General features: G+C 38.6%; 1 protein-coding gene across 1 annotated transcript; it reads left to right on the forward strand.

Annotated features, from left to right (window-relative positions):
- Positions 1-13,345: 13,345 nt before the first annotated feature.
- Positions 13,346-19,249, forward strand: serpin-26 (serine protease inhibitor 26; the record flags this gene model as incomplete). The annotated part of the gene is given in 7 exon segments (NM_001146246.1): positions 13,346-13,354; positions 13,357-13,363; positions 13,366-13,408; positions 14,062-14,199; positions 15,342-15,560; positions 17,216-17,363; positions 19,125-19,249. Coding segments are annotated over 7 exon segments (689 nt in total), but the record flags the coding sequence as incomplete, so codon positions are not given.
- Between the last annotated feature and the right edge of the window lie 634 nt (positions 19,250-19,883).

Consider the following 19,883-nt stretch of genomic DNA (forward strand, 5'->3'; position numbering starts at 1 on the left):
TAATGTAATCGCTTTCTTTTGTTACAGCATCTGCCGCATCGACGACCGATACATCTGTAACGGATAAACCTACTTCAGATCCAAGTGGTAAGTTTCCATAAAAATGTTGACAAATGCCGTCTTAGTAATGATACAGGTTAATGTAAACACTCTCTTTTGTTACAGCATCTGCCGCGTCCACGACAGACAAATCTGTAACGGATAAACCTACTTCAGATCCAAGTGGTAAGTTTCCATAAAAATGTTGACAAATGCCGTCTTAGTCATGATAAAGTATAATGTAATCGCTCTCTTTTGTTACAGCATCTGCCGCATCGACGACCGATACATCTGTAACGGATAAACCTACTTCAGATCCAAGTGGTAAGTTTCCATAAAAAGGTTGACAATTACCGTCTATGTAATAATACAGTGTAATGTAATCGCTTTCTTTTGTTACAGCATCTGCCGCATCGACGACCGATACATCTGTAACGGATAAACCTACTTCAGATCCAAGTGGTAAGTTTCCATAAAAATGTTGACAAATGCCGTCTTAGTGATGATACAGGGTAATGTAAACGCTCTCTTTTGTTACAGCATCTACCGCATCGACGACCGATACATCTGTAACGGACAAACCTACTTCAGATCCAAGTGGTAAGTTTCCATAAAAAAGTTGACAATTACCGTCTATGTAATAATACAGTGTAATGTAAACGCTCTCTTTTGTTACAGCATCTGCCGCATCCACGACAGACAAATCTGTAACGGATAAACCTACTTCAGATCCAAGTGGTAAGTTTCCACCACAACGTTGAAAATGTTTGTCTAGTTAATGTTATAGTGTAATGTAAACGCTCTCTTTTGTTACAGCATCTGCCGCATCGACGACCGATACATCTGTAACGGATAAACCTACTTCAGATCCAAGTGGTAAGTTTCCATAAAAATGTTGACAAATGCCGTCTTAGTAATGATAGAGGGTAATGTAAACGCTCTCTTTTGTTACAGCATCTGCCGCATCGACGACCGATACATCTGTAACGGATAAACCTACTTCAGATCCAAGTGGTAAGTTTCCATAAAAATGTTGACAAATGCCGTCTTAGTCATGATAAAGTATAATGTAATCGCTTTCTTTTGTTATAGCATCTGCCGCATCCACGACAGACAAATCTGTAACGGATAAACCTACTTCAGATCCAAGTGGTAAGTTTCCATAAAAATGTTGACAAATGCCGTCTTAGTAATGATACAGGGTAATGTAAACGCTCTCTTTTGTTACAGCGTCTGCCGCATCCACGACAGACAAATCTGTAACGGATAAACCTACTTCAGATCCAAGTGGTAAGTTTCCATAAAAATGTTGACAAATGCCGTCTTAGTAATGATACAGGTTAATGTAAACGCTCTCTTTTGTTATAGCATCTGCCGCATCCACGACCGATACATTTGTAACGGATAAACCTACTTCAGATCCAAGTGGTAAGTTTCCATAAAAACTTTGACAAATGCCGTCTTAGTCATGATAAAGTATAGTATAATCGCTTTCTTTTGTTATAGCATCTGCCGCATCGACGACAGACAAATCTGTAACGGATAAACCTACTTCAGATCAAAGTGGTAAGTTTCCATAAAAATGTTGACAAATGCCGTCTTAGTAATGATACAGGTTAATGTAAACGCTCTCTTTTGTTATAGCATCTGCTGCATCCACGACCGATACATCTGTAACGGATAAACCCACTTCAGATCCAAGTGGTAAGTTTCCATAAAAATGTTGACAAATGCCGTCTTAGTAATGATACAGGGTAATGTTAACGCTCTCTTTTGTTACAGCATCTGCCGCATCGACGACCGATACATCTTTAACGGAAAAACCGACTTCAAATCCAAGTGGTAAGTTTCCATAAAAACGTTGACAAATACCGTATAGGTAGTGATACAGTGTAATGTAATCGCTCTCTTTGGTTATAGCATCTGCCGCATCGACGACAGATAAATCTGTAACGGATAAACCGACTTCAGATCCAAGTGGTAAGTTTCCATAAAAACGTTGACAAATACCGTATAGGTAATGATACAGTGTAATGTAATCGCTCTCTTTGGTTATAGCATCTGCCGCATCGACGACAAATAAATCTGTAACGGATAAACCCACTTCAGATCCAAGTGGTAAGTTTCCATAAAAACGTTGACAAATGCCGTCTTAGTCATGATAAAGTATAATGTAATCGCTTTCTTTTGTTATAGCATCTGCCGCATCGACGACAGATAAATCTGTAACGGATAAACCGACTTCAGATCCAAATGGTAAGTTTCCATAAAAACGTTGACAAATACCGTATAGGTAGTGATACAGTGTAATGTAATCGCTTTCTTTTGTGATAGCATCTGCCGCATCCACGACAGACAAATCTGTAACGGATAAACCTACTTCAGATCCAAGTGGTAAGTTTCCATAAAAACGTTGACAAATACCGTATAGGTAGTGATACAGTGTAATGTAATCGCTCTCTTTGGTTATAGCATCTGCCGCATCCACGACCGATACATCTGTAACGGATAAACCCACTTCAGATCCAAGTGGTAAGTTTCCATAAAAATGTTGACAAATGCCGTCTTAGTCATGATAAAGTATAATGTAATCGCTTTCTTTTGTTATAGCATCTGCCGCATCGACGACAGACAAATCTGTAACGGATAAACCTACTTCAGATCAAAGTGGTAAGTTTCCATAAAAATGTTGACAAATGCCGTCTTAGTAATGATACAGGGTAATGTTAACGCTCTCTTTTGTTACAGCATCTGCCGCATCGACGACCGATACATCTTTAACGGAAAAACCGACTTCAAATCCAAGTGGTAAGTTTCCATAAAAACGTTGACAAATACCGTATAGGTAGTGATACAGTGTAATGTAATCGCTCTCTTTGGTTATAGCATCTGCCGCATCGACGACAGATAAATCTGTAACGGATAAACCGACTTCAGATCCAAATAGTAAGTTTCCATAAAAACGTTGACAAATACCGTATAGGTAGTGATACAGTGTAATGTAATCGCTCTCTTTGGTTTATAGCATCTGCCGCATCCACGACCGATACATTTGTAACGGACAAACCTACTTCAGATCCAAGTGGTAAGTTTCCATAAAAAGGTTGACAATTACCGTCTTAGTAATGATACAGGGTAATGTAAACACTCTCTTTTGTTACAGCATCTGCCGCGTCCACGACAGACAAATCTGTAACGGATAAATCTACTTCAGATCCAAGTGGTAAGTTTCCATAAAAACTTGAACAAGTACCGTCTTAATAATGATACAGTATAATGTAATCGCTTTCTTTTGTTACAGCATCTGCCGCATCGACGACTGATAAATCTGTAATGGATAAACCTACTTCAGATCCAACTGGTAAGTAATCATGTTACAGTGGAAGTTTCCACGTATCTAAACTAAGCCGGCCATTTTTTAAACTGTTATTCTTGTGTTCTATAAATCATTATGACACCATCTACTCCGAAACCTGTGACTGACAAACCCACGTTAGATCCAAGCTAGATCCGTTAAAACATTCAGATTTCTTCGTATTAAAATGAAACTGCCAGCTTATTTTTATCTCCTTACTTAATGCTCTCTTTATGTGTAATTTTTTTTGTAACTTAGATGGGTGGACGAGGTCATAGCCTACCTGGTGTTAAGTGGTTACTGGAGCCCATGGACATCTACGACGTAAATGCGCCACCCACCTTGAGATATAAGTTCTAAGGTCTCAAGTATAGTTACAACAGCTGCCCCACCCTTTAAACCGAAACGCATTACCTACTCGCGCGGACTCACACGAGGTCCTACTACCAGTAATTACGCAAATTAAAATTTGCGGGTTTGATTTTTATTACACGATGCTATTCCTTCACCGTGAAAGTCGAGGACTCGAGAACATTTGTTGAGTACGTATTTCATTAGAAAAATTGGTACCCGCCTGGTATTCGAACGTTCATTCGAACATTCGTTTTGAGCGATGTCCGGACGTCTTATCCTTTAGGCCACGACGACTTGAAATTTTGTTTGTCATGTTCTTTATTTCTTTTTAGAACAAAACATGTCAACAGTAGTGCAGCCAATGATCGTACGAACTACAACTGATTCGACTGGTTAGTTACAATGTTTAATCCTTCGCTATTAAAATACTGTCATTATTGTTTGTGGACATAATTATTTGAAAATACATTAAAAAACGTTATTATAACGGGTAAGATTTAAGACGAAAAAAGTATAATTACTCGTCTGTTTAAAAAAAAAAAAAAACTTGTTTTTTTAAATAAAATGTAAACTTGGAACATAGCACGGCAATAAAGAAGCCTTATTTTTACTCATTTTATGATTAGCAGTTTCAAATGAAAGTCTTATTCAACGACTACCATACGAGCTCTTGACAATATCAACGCTTTAGTCAATTAACTTATGTATATAATTGAAGTTCAAAGATACTTAAAACATTGGTTACAGAACCCACAACCGAAGAAACTCCAGGAGAAAGTGAAGGTAAGTTAATATATTGTATATTATTATTAGCTAAATATTTTGATCAGACTAAGAAAATGCGCTGAATGTACTTATAGTTGAATTAATAGTAGTGGACTTGACTGTCTTTTATTAGTTACTTGAATGTCATTGGCATCGCATTCATTGATTATTCAATTATTTATTGATTCGATGTTATTGTCTAATGCTACTGCTCCACCTGCCTAAGCGCTAACGTTATTGTTAATGGCGAACTACGCCTTAATACACAACACTCACAATGGAGCTTGAAGCAGCTGCCTAGTTGCGACAATGAGCGTCATAAATTATTTTATGCATTCATGCAATTTAAAAAGAGAGAATGTGGGATTGCAGCTTTGAATTCCAACGACACGGCTTTAATAAAATTCTAACGCCTTTTCATTTGACCACTCCATTGTTGTTGTCGTATGTACCTAAATGCAGTTCCCGCCTAAAACAAAGTGCACGCGTCCTTGCTATGCGCGCGCGTCCTGTTATATCCCTACATAGCATACAATAATGTTTACCAAACATCAACATCAGCATTTATTCCCGATGATGATTTCTAGCTAGCTTTTTAAAGCAGTTCGGGTCAGACTTTCATCGGAGTGGGACGTATACCGAGTTTTCCTCACTTTCCCTATAAATAATATAAACTTAGTCTAGGGAGTATTAAAAGTGTTTTTTAAAAAGAAGTTCCTAGTTTCAATTCTAACAATCCGATAGAATGAGACGGCGTTAGGCTAAGTTCATATATGATCGCGCGGTACTGCGCGTCACCGCGCGGGGTGGAAGCGTTCACATGACAGAATTATGTACGCCCGAGAGTCTGGCATCAACATTGATTGAGAATGGACGTGGAGGAAGCAATTTGCTTATTAATTTTAAACCGAAAATTGAGACGTCGGAGAAAAAGACAAAGATGATACTGGGTGCATGCTATTTTAATTAAAAGACTTTTTTCAAGCCTGTTTGTAACTTTATATCCCGACCTGAGACTACACGAACAAATTTTTTTTAACTACCTACTTTAGGATGTCATTTGCATCTTTTGATTTTTTATATGATTGCGTTAAAAACTATTTAAAATCGATAGACGCGATATTATCGTCTGCGCTAAGTACTCATTTTTCTTTGATCTATGCGTCTGTCCATCTCAAGCCGCGAAGATCAGCTGAACAGGTAGATACAGTTTTGCAGAACCTGTACCGCGTGTGTGTAATATGTGAACAATAAACACTGCTTAGATTGATCTTGTACCGCACGGTACCGCGCGGTCATGTGAACTTAGCCTAAATGTAGTCAACGTCAATTATTATTAGCGCGCTAAACTACACGCTAAAACCCTTTGATGTGTCAAAAAAACCGATACTCGAGTTATTGCTTAACGTTTAACGCCATTAATAATGCCATTTGTTTTTAACACATTAAAACGTTGGCCACATCTACGTAGCGCCTATATTAATGGAGCAGTAGAATAAGATAATCAAAAAATTCATTACATTATCTTCCAGTAGGACGTTAGAGCCTGTAGTAGCAGTAGTAGTAGGGGCGCTCCGCCAACCTAATGAAATTATAAACTTTTTCAGAAAATACAACAGAAGAACCGATGGAAACAGGTCAGTTAATCTTTGAAATCTTTGAATTTTATTCTAGACTTTCCATCGCAATAGTTCAAAAATTGTAGTTAGTGGTTCCTTCTTAACATACATACTACACGATTATCATCGCGGTAAAGTAGTACCAACCCTGAGTACTGGGCAAGGGCGACGGTTTCGATTCGTTTTCGACGAACAAGTTTATTTTGTCTTTGTCCGGGTGCTTAATACCTATACCGATCCACTAACGGTGCTTCTAGGTACCTCAAGCACCGGTCATCGTCCTCGTCGAACCCGTCGCTTGCGGCGAAGGGCTCGACGAGTAAATTAACCCTCAGATACAGCCCACTGAGTTTCTCGTCGGATCTGCTCAGGGGGTCGCGTTTCCGGTCCGGTGGTAGATTCTGCAAAGCACGGCTCTTGCCGTGGGTTCGTGTTTGCAACATCATCAGGTTTGAGGCCCGTGAGCTCACCTACTAGTTAAGGCTACGCTGATATTGCCTCTCAAGGCTCTCAGCTTAGGTAGGAAAAAAACCTATATATGTATATATTTTAAACATATAAAAGTATATATTTCAAGAATATCTCTGATTTTCGTAGTAGAAGGGGATCTAGTTCAGGACTGGGTGACCGATTATAAAATACAAAAAAAAGGATTTTTATGGAATACTAGCGACCCGTCTTCGCTTCGCTTCGGAAACATTAAATTTTATTATTGATAGGCGAGTCCCGCCATGTTGCGTGCGGTACGACCATAACTGCGGGTGAAGCCGCGGGGCGAAGCTAGTCTAAAAAAAGTAGCCTAAGTTACTCCTTATATCATCAGCTACCTCTATCAGAGAAAGTCTCGTCAAAATCGGTCTAGCCGTTCCAGAGATTAGCCGGAACAAACAGACAGACAGACAGACAAAAATAGTAAAAAAAAATTTTTTGGTGTATTTACCGTATATAGTATATTCATATGCATGTAGGAAAAAGCGGTTATTTCAATGTTACAAACAGACACTCTAGTTTTATTTATAAAATATAATATATATAGGTATATATTTTTTTATTGCCTAGATTTGTGGACGAGCTCACAGCCCACCTGGTGTTAAGTTACTGGAACCCATAGACATCTACAACGTAAATGCGCCACACACCTTGAGATATAAGTTCTAAGGTCTCAATATACTTAGTTACAACGGCTGCCCCACCCTTCAAACCGAAACGCATTACTGCTTCACGGCAGAAATAGGCGAGGCGGTGGTACCTACCCGTGCGGACTCACAAGAGGTCTTACCACCAGTAATTACGCAAATTATAATTTTGCGTGTTTGATTTTTATTACACGATGTTATTCCTTCACCGTGGAAGTCAATCGTGAACAATTGTTAAGTACGTATTTCATTACAAAAATTGGTACCCGCCTGCGGGATTAGAACACCGGTGCATCGCTATATACGAATGCACCGGACGTCTTATCCTTTAGGCCACGACGACTTCAAAATATGTATAGATTAAATGACAGATAACGTGCAACTTAAGCCCGCGAAGCCTGAATTATTATCCTTTTTTATTTAGATTGGTATAGCTCTTTCTGAAATGTTAATTAGAGTATTCCTGAACATAAAGACTGAAGTGACTATTAATACGATTGCCTTTTTTTTATAAGATGACAAAAATCACGATCGAAAAGTATTGGTTGATGAAGTAAATCAAATTTACAAAGCAGACAAAAAAAAAATTTTCGTGCGTAGTAACTATTATACTAATTTTTTTTTTTAAACATGTGCAATGCTTTTTTAATATTGTTTTAATTTCAAAATTTTAAGTCTATATAATTTAATACATTATGTAATTTCAAGGCTCTAATTCTAGCTGTAGTTCTAGAAGCCTCCATATTTATCAATTAATATTATTAGATGACATCATAAAAAAACATTTTTTCCGTTCCACGTAATTGTGTATCAAAACAAATCGAATGTATGTAAATATTATGTTCATTTAATGCCACCTGGATCAATAAACAATAACTGTTTGATTAATTAGAATAAAAAATAATATCATACGGAACGTGACAATCGTAAAAGAATACGAAACTCGCACGTGAATAATATAATAAATTTATTCATTTGCATAAATAGCTGTTTTTTTTTGTTATGTAAAGAAATGTACATATTATTATGTAAATTTAATCAAATCCAATATAAATAACCGCTTCCAGTCATCGTATTAAGCGTAGTTATGCTACAGTTAATCATTCATCAACCTCTTAAAAACACATTGAATTTCTGAGGGAAATTTCTCTCCCTATATCTAATATGAATTATATATATATATATAAAATTCACATAATATAATTGTATATATTATAGTGTGTGTATTTTTTTGTATATATACTATGTGTTTCATTTATTTACTGCCTTTATTGGGATATGTATATACATATATATATTTGTATGTATGTTTAAGACCTTTGGACGATTGGTAGAGAATGCCTTAAGCATGAAGTCCACCAATGTAGATAAACATATGAAGTGTAATAATGTAATAATGTAATAATGTATGAAGTGTATAGTCGTCGTGGCCTAAAGGATAAGACGTCCAGTGCATTCGTGTTGAGTGATGCACCGGTGTTCGAATCTCAGGCGGGTACCAATTTTGCTAATGAAATACGCACTCGACAAATGTTCACGATTGACTGTCACTGTGAAGAAATAATATCGTGTAATAAAAATCAAACCCGCAAAATTATAATTTGCGTAATTACTGGCGGTAGGACCTCTTGTGAGTCCGCAAGGGTAGGTACCACCACCCTGCCTATTTCTGCAGTGAAGCAGTAATGCGTTTCGGTTTGAAGGGTGGGGCAGCCGTTGTAATTATACTTGCGACCTTAGAACTTATATCTCAAGGTGTGTGGCGCATTTACGTTGTAGATGTCTATGAGCTCCGGGTTTACCTTTAAACCGTTTAGTAACCATTCAACACCAGGTGGGCTGTGAGTTCGTCCACCCATCTAAGCAATAAAAAAAAGATAAAAAAAACACAATAGTAAAATTTCAGTAAATACTTAACCGTTTGTTTGAAAAAAAACCGTATCATCCCTACCAATCTTCCGGTTTAGACCGGTATCAAAACGGAAGGAAGAAATTTTCTGTTTGCAGCTCTTTCTTAAATAGGTTACAATTTATTTATTACTTTATGAATGAATACGTGAAAGGTCAACCTTATTGTAATTTAAGCTATGTTTTCTTTAGGAAACTTTTTTTCCAGATTGTCCTGGTTATAACAAAAAAAAAAGTTTACGTTACAATGTAGTGGTAGATAGGAAACTTAATCTGTAGAGACGGCTTATTATTTACCAAAAAATGATATGGACTTAGTTATTATGGAATGTTACTAAATAAATACAAAGATGCAAAAAAAAACACGTGTGGCACTCGGAGACTGCCGCGGTAAAGCTATAGCATAGCATTTTTTATCAACTTACGCAATTATAAATCGACAATAATAATTTAATATTAAAACTGGTGGTAGGAACACTTCTGAGTCCGCACGGGTAGGTACCAACGCCCCGCCTATTTCTGCCGTGATGCAGTAATGCGTTTCGGTTTAAAAGGTGGGGCAGCCATTGTAACTGTACTGAGACCTTAGAACTTATGTCTCAAGGTGTGTGGCGCATTTACGTTGTAGATGTCTATGGGCTCCAGTAACCACTTAACACCAAGTGGGCTGTGAGCTCATCCAAACATCTAAGAAACTAAGAAAAAAAAAGCAAAAACAAACAAAAACAACAATAAAATAAGACCACGCTATATTTATAAACATTAACCAAAGCAAAACATTAAGTGTCCCCTTCACACTCATAACCAAGACCGCGCGAGGGAGAGATGGGCAGACTTTTCATGATGTGCATGCGGCAGTGCGACATCACGCCGCGCGCTTATTCACAAACACTACACAAGCGCAACGTGTGAATGTGTTGAACGCGAGCTACATAGTAGGCGTAGTGGGGATGTCAGGTTATTTTCGTTACGGAATTTTTTGATTCAGTCGCCGCGCTCAAGGCCCGCGATAGAAGCTATGCAATAGCTTAATAAATAAATGTCTATTGTTACACATTCCGTACATTAAGGGAGTATTCATCGTGATTAGTTCTGGAATGAGGCAAATAATAACCATTGTAGTTACATACACGTTAATAAAAAAAGTTAATCGACTATATGAATAAATTATATGTATAGTAATTTTAACAATCCCTCCTTCTCCTGGCGTCAAAAATGCTGGGGTCCTCAACAGAGCGAAGCGACCTGAGACTGAAGAGATGCCGCGCTTTGCTGAAGCGGTACGCGGGAAAAAAATATCGGGAAATTCTTTTTTCGGATGAAAACATTTTTACCGTAGAAGAGAGCCACAACAAACAAAATGATAAGGTGTACGCACACAGTAGTGAAGAAGCGAGCAACCATATTCCGCGTGTCCAACGAGGTCATTTTCCATCCTCGCTCATGGTATGGTTGGGAGTTTCTTATTGGGGCTTAACAGAGGTACATTTTTGTGAGAAAGGTGTAAAAACGAATGCAGTTGTGTATCAAAATACAGTCCTGACGAACCTTGTGGAACCTGTTTCTTATACCATGTTCAATAACAGGCACTGGGTATTCCAACAAGATTCGGCGCCAGCTCATAGAGCGAAGAGCACACAAGACTGGCAGGCGGCGCGTGAAATCGACTTCATCCGGCACGAAGACTTGCCCTCCTCCAGTCCAGATTTGAATCCGTTAGATTACAAGATATGGCAACACTTGGAGGAAAAGGCGTGCTCAAAGCCTCATCCCAATTTGGAGTCACTCAAGACATCCTTGATTAAGGCAGCCGCCGATATTGACATGGACCTCGTTCGTGCTGCGATAGACGACTGGCCGCGCAGATTGAAGGCCTGTATTCAAAATCACGGAGGTCATTTTGAATAAACTTTAGTGTCATAAGAATCTATGTTTTGTTAAGTTCATTTTGGTATATGAATGGTTACATAATGAATAAACTTGTTTCAATTATTTTACATTAAACATGTGACTGAATTTATGACCTGACTAGGTATACTCATCGATTTTGTGAAAATCATAGATACCTACATTGGGTGATGCTCTTCCAGTCCGGTAACATACAGCCAATTATGTTGCGTTGCATAATTTGCAATTATCGCGTGCAAGCTTAGAGAGTACATATTTTTATTTATGGTAACAGGAAATTCAACAATGAAATACGCCACTTCAGGGTCTACAGTTCCTAAAGCTGAGTGTCCAGATGCACAGAAACGTTTTGAAGAGGCCGTTATTGCCTATAACGGAAAGTACTTAACTGTAAGTATTTTGATAAGTTGTTACTACTATCCATACCATATTTTAATTAAATAAATAGACTATCTTCTCTTGGTCCTTTTTATGGCAAATTTTTGACAACGTATCATATATTATTTATCTAGCATTGGGATTTGTTTTGTTTTTAATAAATTTCTGTAGCCTTCTCAACTCCCGCTTATTTCAGTAAATATGTAAAAAAAATATTTAAAAGAAAATTGTATGTTTCAGGAATTAGTATCTGAAAATACCGGTTTTTCGGTAGTAGGATCCAGTCTTTCAACATTCTACTTATTAGCGCAGCTAGCTTCTTATTCGAGTGGTCCGGCTTATAAAGAAATTATGACTTTCCTTAATTTACGGAACAAGGAAGAAGTAAGACTTTATTAATACGTAGAAATACTTGTACGCTTTTGTTTTGCATTGATTGCAAGATTAAATACCGCGGAAAATGAGCACTTTTGCGGTTTTATTTTTATTTTTTATAGGTGGACGAGCTCACGGCCCACCTTGTGTTAAGTGGTCACCAGAGCTCATAGACATCAACAACGTAAATGACCCATCTACCTTGAGATATGAGTTCTGAGTCTTAGTTTTTACCGTACAATGGTTGTCCCACCATTCAAACCGAAACGCAATACTTCTTCAAGACAAAAAAAGGTGTTGATACCTACTCGTGCAGGCTCTCAAGAAGCCTTACCATTAGAAGCCCACCGTTTATTAATAAAATTTGAACAAAGATTACATTTTCAGCTCTTTAAGAAGAACTGGTTAGATTTTTCTCTTTAGAAAGGCTCCGAACCTGACAGTTCTGGTGTAGTTATCGGAGTCCTTAGACTTGATAATTTGAGTTATTCACCGCATGAGATCTTGTTATAATATTCTAATAAACAAATGTCCCCCTTGCTCGTCGAGCTAAGATTCTCTTTCTGCCTTATGGGCACTGGGAATAAAAATTCGAGACAAAAAAAGTACAGGCAGATCCCGCATACCATAAATCTATATTAAAAGGTACTGAGTTTGGTGGAGAATCATTGTAGTTATATTATTTAGAGCCACTAAGCACTATACCAGCAAGGCGATCGAGTAAATTATGATGAAAGCATTTTGTAAAAAAATGAAATTTATATGTTTGGGTGATTGTTGGTGGTGGTAGGACGTATTCACAGGAGGTTTATCGATTCATGCAGATACTTTATAGTAGACTGAGCGTGCTCGGACAGTAAAATAATAGAAAAGGAACTAGTTTCATCATCTAAAATCTTGCAGATTGAGTGCGTCATCAGAAACATCGGTGTCAATAAACAATTTACGTTTGACAAGATATATGCGAAGCTATCTCCCGAACTCAGCGAGGACTTCAAAAAGGACACTAGAGTAATATTTAAGGACGAAGCTCAGAACATTGATTTCCGTAATCCATCTAGAGCAACGAGAGAAATAAATAATTATGTGAGTATAATATAGTGATCACATAACATTTTATCATTATACAGGGTGCCCAGAGGTCGTTGCCGATACCGAAAAAGGCTGTCATCTGCAATACCTTTACTACCTAGGTTGTTTTCCGCTTTTTCGTTGGGATTTGATTAAAGTTCGGTCCTTTTGTTTCATTTAATAATCAATTGAAAATAATAATAAAGTTTGTTCCTTACAACGGAATCCGTATAATGGGAGTTGTTTTTATCTCATTATAAAGCCAAACCATTATAAAACAAAGACCCAAAGTTTTGACATCATCACCGAAATGAATTTTCCTTCAATTCATTACAGAATTCCGAAACGAAGTTTTAATTTTGACATTAAGGCGATTCGTATTACATGTTTTACGTAATTTTCAGGCTGCTAAGCATTCAAACAAGAGGATTCAAAACTTCAACACCGGTATGATTGATCCTTCCACCAATCTACTGTCAGTCAACGGTAAATATTATCAGGTAAGAGCTTTAGGATACTAAACCTATGTCAGGATTGCAAAAATATTAGGAATCAAATTTCTGGCACAGTTCAACATACCCTTTTCTCTTAAATCTCAAAATGTCTGGAGTCAGGCTTGGTGGTCAAATTACCACATAAATTATATTATAACCTTCGCTATAATCTGGATTTTATTGAGAATTCGTCCTGGCCCATACGATAAAAGGTCAGGTGTACTCGTATCGAGCGACGCGACTGCTGGGGTTCAAATCCAGTAGGTTGGTATTATTTTTTCTAATGAAATATGTACTTACCACATACTCACAAATGACTCCGACGATGAGGGCATAATATCATATAATCAATATTAAACTTATAATGAGCGTAATTACTGGTGGAAGGACGTCATGTGATCCGTAAGGGTAGGTACTGCCACGCTGCCGCTTTAAACGGAGGGGCAGCCGAACTAGACAATTGAGGCTTAAACCTCATGATTTAAGATGGCGGCACTCACATTGCGACGCCTATAATCTTTGGTAATCACATAACACCAGGTGAGCCGTTTGAGAGATTGTTTATAAATAAGTCTTTAAAAAGTCATGGAAATTTCCTATATAAAATCGTACAAGTAAAAATGAACAGATTTAGATTTCTAAGTGGAATTCATTTACAGTTTTCGCTGAACGACTTCAGACCTAATGAGGTCAAAGACAAAGACTTCCGATCCGGACAAGGTAGAAGTGAAAAAGTACAAACATTAATCAAGAAAGATGCACTTACATACTTGGATAGCTCCTACTTAAAATCCAAGGTATGGTGATTAAATAATTCCTTTAACAAAGCGTTTATAGTCCTGTGTACTCGAGTCAAGTCATTACGATACGCAAGTATTTTAGGGTAGCGTCAGAACGCTACTTCGACAAAGCAGATCGACACGATAACCCTTTTATCGTGACGGAAGGTAATTAATTACACATCCGGCCTAGACGATGGGGCAACGCAAAGCCGCTGTCGCCCGGAATATGACTTGTTGGATCCCCCGAATCCATTCTCCATCCTTTTTGGCCTTTTAAGTACCGGTCACCGTCCTCGTTGATTACGACGAAGAGTTCGATGAGCGAACTAATCCATAGACACGACGCACTGAGTTTCTTGATGGATCTTCCGTTAACGCGTAGTTGGAATAGCCTTTTAAGCTTCCAGCGAATACCTAGGGAAAATAGTCATTAGACTAGGACCTTGTTTAAACCACGTCAGACGTACCAAGTATCCTGCATAAATACCTATATAATACAAGTTCATGAACACAACGTTATCAGAACTAATAAAATCGATCATCTGAAATTTATATAATAATATTTGCATAATCACTAGGACGACATAAAGTAACATTTGTTTATCACTTCCTCTATTACTCTCTATTTCGAAAAAGAAACATTCCTGCGGCTCGGTATGGAGTTTTAAAAGAGCCTTTATAACATCCGCAATTTCGAGCATCTTAACTCCGTACCGGTTACGATTCTAATCTCCTCCACTTCCTATCCTCCTTCCTCATAGTAAAGACATTTTTTTCGTAATTTTTTTTATTGCCCTTGTAGTTAGATGAGCATACGGCCCACCTAATGGTGAATGGTCGTCCATGGACTTCAGCATTACCAGGGGCAAAGCCAAGCCGTTGCTTGCCGTTAAACTCCTAATTTGACATGTTAGATTAAATGTTTCTTCTTAGTCCAGTTTTTTTTTCTTAGATTCAGCTTATCACCTGTGTCACCATTTTCAAAACACGTCCATTTTTCGGCGTTGTTACTTGTTTAGTCGCTTTGGAAATTTTTAAATTTAAAATTTGATAGTTTTGTAAATTTAAAGTAAATGTTTCGGCATTACACTAAGTTAGCCAAAGAAGAAAACAAAAATGGTACTTAACGTTTCCTTAAATATTTATCATTTTGACAGGTCGTGAGACTACCGAATGATAAATACAATCAATATCTCGTCCTAGTATTACCACATTCACACAAAGACATAAAGGACGTTATTAAGAAACTTGAAGACTCTAAAACGTTCAGGTCGACAGTAGTTAATTTAGAAGGAGGGCAGGTTTCTGCTGTTAATCTGCACATACCGATTGTAACCGAAGGTTATACCGAGGACATGAAGAGGACTCTGGATAAGGTAAAGTACTGTTGCGTTTAAAATTAATTCAAACAATTCCATATTTTAATAATAAATAGTTGTTGTATATTAAACTGTATACATTCAAACAGATGAAGTAAATACAACCGATTTTTATGACGACCATACATTTGTTATTGATATGGGTTACTTTGTTCCTTTCCACCAAACCAATTGTTGGTTTTATCACTTGCACTGTACATGTGAATACGACGTACGTATTCAAAACAGCGGGCGTTTTAGCATAAAATTTAATATGAATGGGTTTTCGGCATTTAATAAATACTATTTTTGGGCCGGGGTCTGAATCTCCTTTGAGATCCCGGTACATAGGAGCGCGTAAGGTAAATAAGACTGCCCCCGACGAAGCAGGAATCACCGAAGATGGAAGCTGGTGGTTTCAGCGACCTAGACGTCTAACTTCTTCCCTACTCCTTAGTCGAACATCCAATACCCACCCGGGACCCGGTAGGGGTAGAGGCAGTAGCCGTGGTAAATACTGGAACCAGACGTGCAGCTCACCCTAAGGACGCCTGACCGATCGGTCGCTTTCTGCGTTAAAATCTAAGAGGCGCACTAGGGCTGCGCGTTCTCTACCTTGTTGGTCACCCCGAAGCGGATCACAAAGTGAGATAGAGATCTATGTAAGCCTTTCTCTTGTCGTCTGGATAAGAGCAAATAGGTAGCCTCTTCAAAGCTAGAACAGCTCTCTAACTCACGCTTCTTTGCCTACTTTCACCGAGTCCACCACCTGGAAGATGTTGAGCATCGCCTTCCAAAACACTTTAGTGGCGAATACCACTACGACGGCTGTCAACAAAAAGGTTCGTCCGATTCAAGTGACGAAGACAGTACGCTAGTCCTCTCAGGCAGATTAGGAAGCGATTGTGTGTTCTGTCATATCCGAATGGTGGCACTCTTATCGTCAATACTAACCGCCGAGCTGGGTAGAGGCCGAAACAGATCTAACCCGTCATCAACTGCATCAGCTGAAAGGCAATCTTCGATCGCAGTTCACCAACTCACTGGCGAAACGACTGCTGATTTTCGACGACGGTCCTTAGACAGCAGTTAGGCCCGCCAGACGGCGTGACCAGGCCTCTAACACGGCCCATTGAGATTGTAGTTTCTGCGCTCGGATAATACCAAAACTGGGAAGCGGCCGGTCATAATGTACGCGACCGTCTCGCAGGACACGGTGCAAGATCCTCGTATCGCCTTTACCATGACAGCGCTCTATGTACGTCTCAGCATCGCAATTTTTGGTTGGCGGAATTATATAGGGTTACAGTGATATGGAGCGTACCATCTTCACATAAAGACGCTGCTGGCCATTCAATATTTTTGAAATGAGTGAAGAAGCTCCAACGATCACCCAATTCGAAGCCCAAGTACCGACGTCCCATATTTATCAGTAAGCCTTAAAGGCTGTATATATATATAACTAGAGAAAACTTTAAATTTAGGTCTTCAAGCGACTAGATTGAATTTTATGAAACAGAGCAATGATTAAATCAGCCTTAAAAATAGGTACATATGTTTGAGAGCTACGACGCCATAAAAAGACTAAGAACAGGGGTTTCAAATACACGACAACTTTATGTTAGAAGTGTAGTTAGTTTATTCGCTGATATATATTTATTGTTTGTTTTCAGACTGTGAAAGTAACTAAAGTATTCGACCCTAAAACATCTGGATTAAATAACGTATACAACAAGGATGAAACAACTTACGTGTCTAAAGCCTTATCGACGGTTATATTTGATATGAGCAGCTTCCAAATAGAACCGGAACCTTCAAGAGGTAGGGATTTTGTCTTGTTAATCAAATTTTACACAATTGTGTTTCAATAACATGAGAAGATTAAATTAAATAACATCAAACTTCCACGTTCCATTTCCCGCCTTACGGCCTGGCCACGGGGATCGGCGGTGCGAACAGCGAAGCGGTGGGCGAGGCGACCATTCGCGCAGCACCGTTTGCAGGCCACGGGTACTCACGTTCGCCGCCGCGACTAGTAAGGCAGTCCGACAGCGAAATGTCTATATCGAAATTATCTCGATATTGCTTACAAATTAATAGTTTTTTGGTTCAGGACCTATTATTTGGAAAAGATTGTGAAGTACATGATTTGAATAAGAATCGGAGTATACCTATAGATGGAGAATTCCACAAGAAGTACGAGAAATACTTTGGGTGGCTAGACTTCCAAATAGCTGGTCTAGCTAGTATTTCAGCTATTTTATTTTTTTATTACTTAGATGGGTGGACGAGCTCACAGCCCACCTTGTGTTAAGTGGTTACTGGAGCCCATAGACATCCACAACGTAAATGCGCCACCCACCTTGAGATATAAGTTCTAAGGTCTCAAGTATAGTTATAATGGCTGCCTCACCCTTCAAACCGAAACGCATTACTACTTCACGGCAGAAATAGGCAGGGTGGTAGTACCCACCCGTGTAAACTCACAAGAGGTCCTACCACCAGTAATTACGCAAATTATTATTTTGAAGATTTCATTTTTATCACACGATGTTATTCCTTCACCGTGGAAGTCAATCGTGAACATTTGTTGAGTACGTATTTCATTACAAAAATTGGTACCCGCCTGATATTCGAACACCGGTGCATCGCTCAACACGATTGCACCGGACGTCCGTTAGGCCACGACGACTTTAAAAATATAAAATAAAAAATAAATAAAAAATATAAAAATTTCGGCGTTAATTTTTCGCGGCGAAAACAACTAAACTCATTTAATCACTGCACTATTCGCCGCGACTACCGCTCGACTCCGTGGCTCGCGCCGTCCGTATTCATGCATTTGTTTTGCTCGCCCGCCGCATCGCGCGATTCGCTCGGTACATTTCGCCGGTCGCTTCGCCGGTCGCCGGTGCGCGTGGCTTGTTAGGTACATTTCTATGCGCTTGTTTTAGTCGCTAGACGCTTCGCCGTTCGCACCGCGCGAATATTCGCATCGGCGAATGTCCCGTGGCCAGGCTGTTAGGGCTTTCTCTGGTGTGATTGTGCTGGGAACATAATTATAATAGTTTTCCTCGACTCGGAATACCAAATATCTTGCACTAAAGTAACCGCAGCATGTCGATGCTAGTCTCTTATGTGTGTGTGTGTGTGTGTGTGTGTGTGTGTGTGTATGTGTGTGTATGTGTGTGTGTGTGTGTGTGTGTGTGTGTGTGCGGGTGTGTGTTTGTGTGTGAGTGTGCGTGTGTGCGTGCGTGTGTGTGCGTGGGTGTGTGTGTGTGTATGTGTGTGTGTGAGTGTGTGTGTGTGTGTTTTTTTTTATTTTATTGCTTAGATGGATGAGCTTGTGGCCCACGTGGTGTTAAGTGGTTACCGAAGCCCATAATAATCGACAACATAAAGCCGCCACCCACCTCAAGACACGAGTTCTAACGCCCAGTTTTACCCATAGTAGGTACAGCAACTGCCCCACGGCAGAAATAGGCAGGGCGGTGGTACTTACCCATGCGGGCTCACAACACGCCCTACTACCAGTAAAGTAACTCTCAGGAATACTAATGAAATGTTTAACTTTTGTCACAGACGAACTGAAGAGACGGGCTGGTTACCCACACGTGCTACGTGACCATCATTTCAAAGCTGACCATCCTTTCATTTTCTACCTTATATCCGGGAACATTCCCGTGTTGAGCGGTGTTATAGCTTGATAGGAAAAAGGTGAATATGTCAGTTATCTATTTATCCTCACGCTCTTGGCATTGTCGGCGATCATATGGGAACAACGGTAACCGCTTACTGCAAGGTGGGATGTAAGGATGTAAACTAAATCATACGACAAAGTCAGAGAAAGTTTATAATATAGCTTTGTTTTATTTACTACATGATGTGCCACACAACGTATAATTTCTAACTACAAAAAGTGTGAAATTAACATTAAAATGGCTTTTATTTTAATAGCAAAGTACATACATAAAATCTCATATTATATTTACTCACAAATTCAGATTCCGTCTGTCAAAATAAAATGTCATTTCATACATCCTAACACTTCTCGTACCTATTACTTTAACAGCAGCGTGATAAAATAACTAAAATAATAATAAATAAATAATTCAAATAAGTAATATTAATTGAAAGAGTTAAAACTACTTACAGGTTTTTTTCTGTGAAGGATTTAAAGTTACGGTTGTGTTGTATGATGTATGATGTTGTATGATGTTGTGTATAGTAGACTTAAAAAAAATTATTTTCTTTTTCAGATCTCAAAAGTTTTTAGTATGTGTAGTTTATAAGCATGTGATTTGTATGTAAATAAAAAAAGTGCCAAAACAATAGTGTTTA

The sequence above is a fragment of the Bombyx mori genome, chromosome 22 (genome assembly GCF_030269925.1).
Source record: "Bombyx mori chromosome 22, ASM3026992v2".
Taxonomy (NCBI): Eukaryota; Metazoa; Arthropoda; class Insecta; order Lepidoptera; family Bombycidae; genus Bombyx; species Bombyx mori.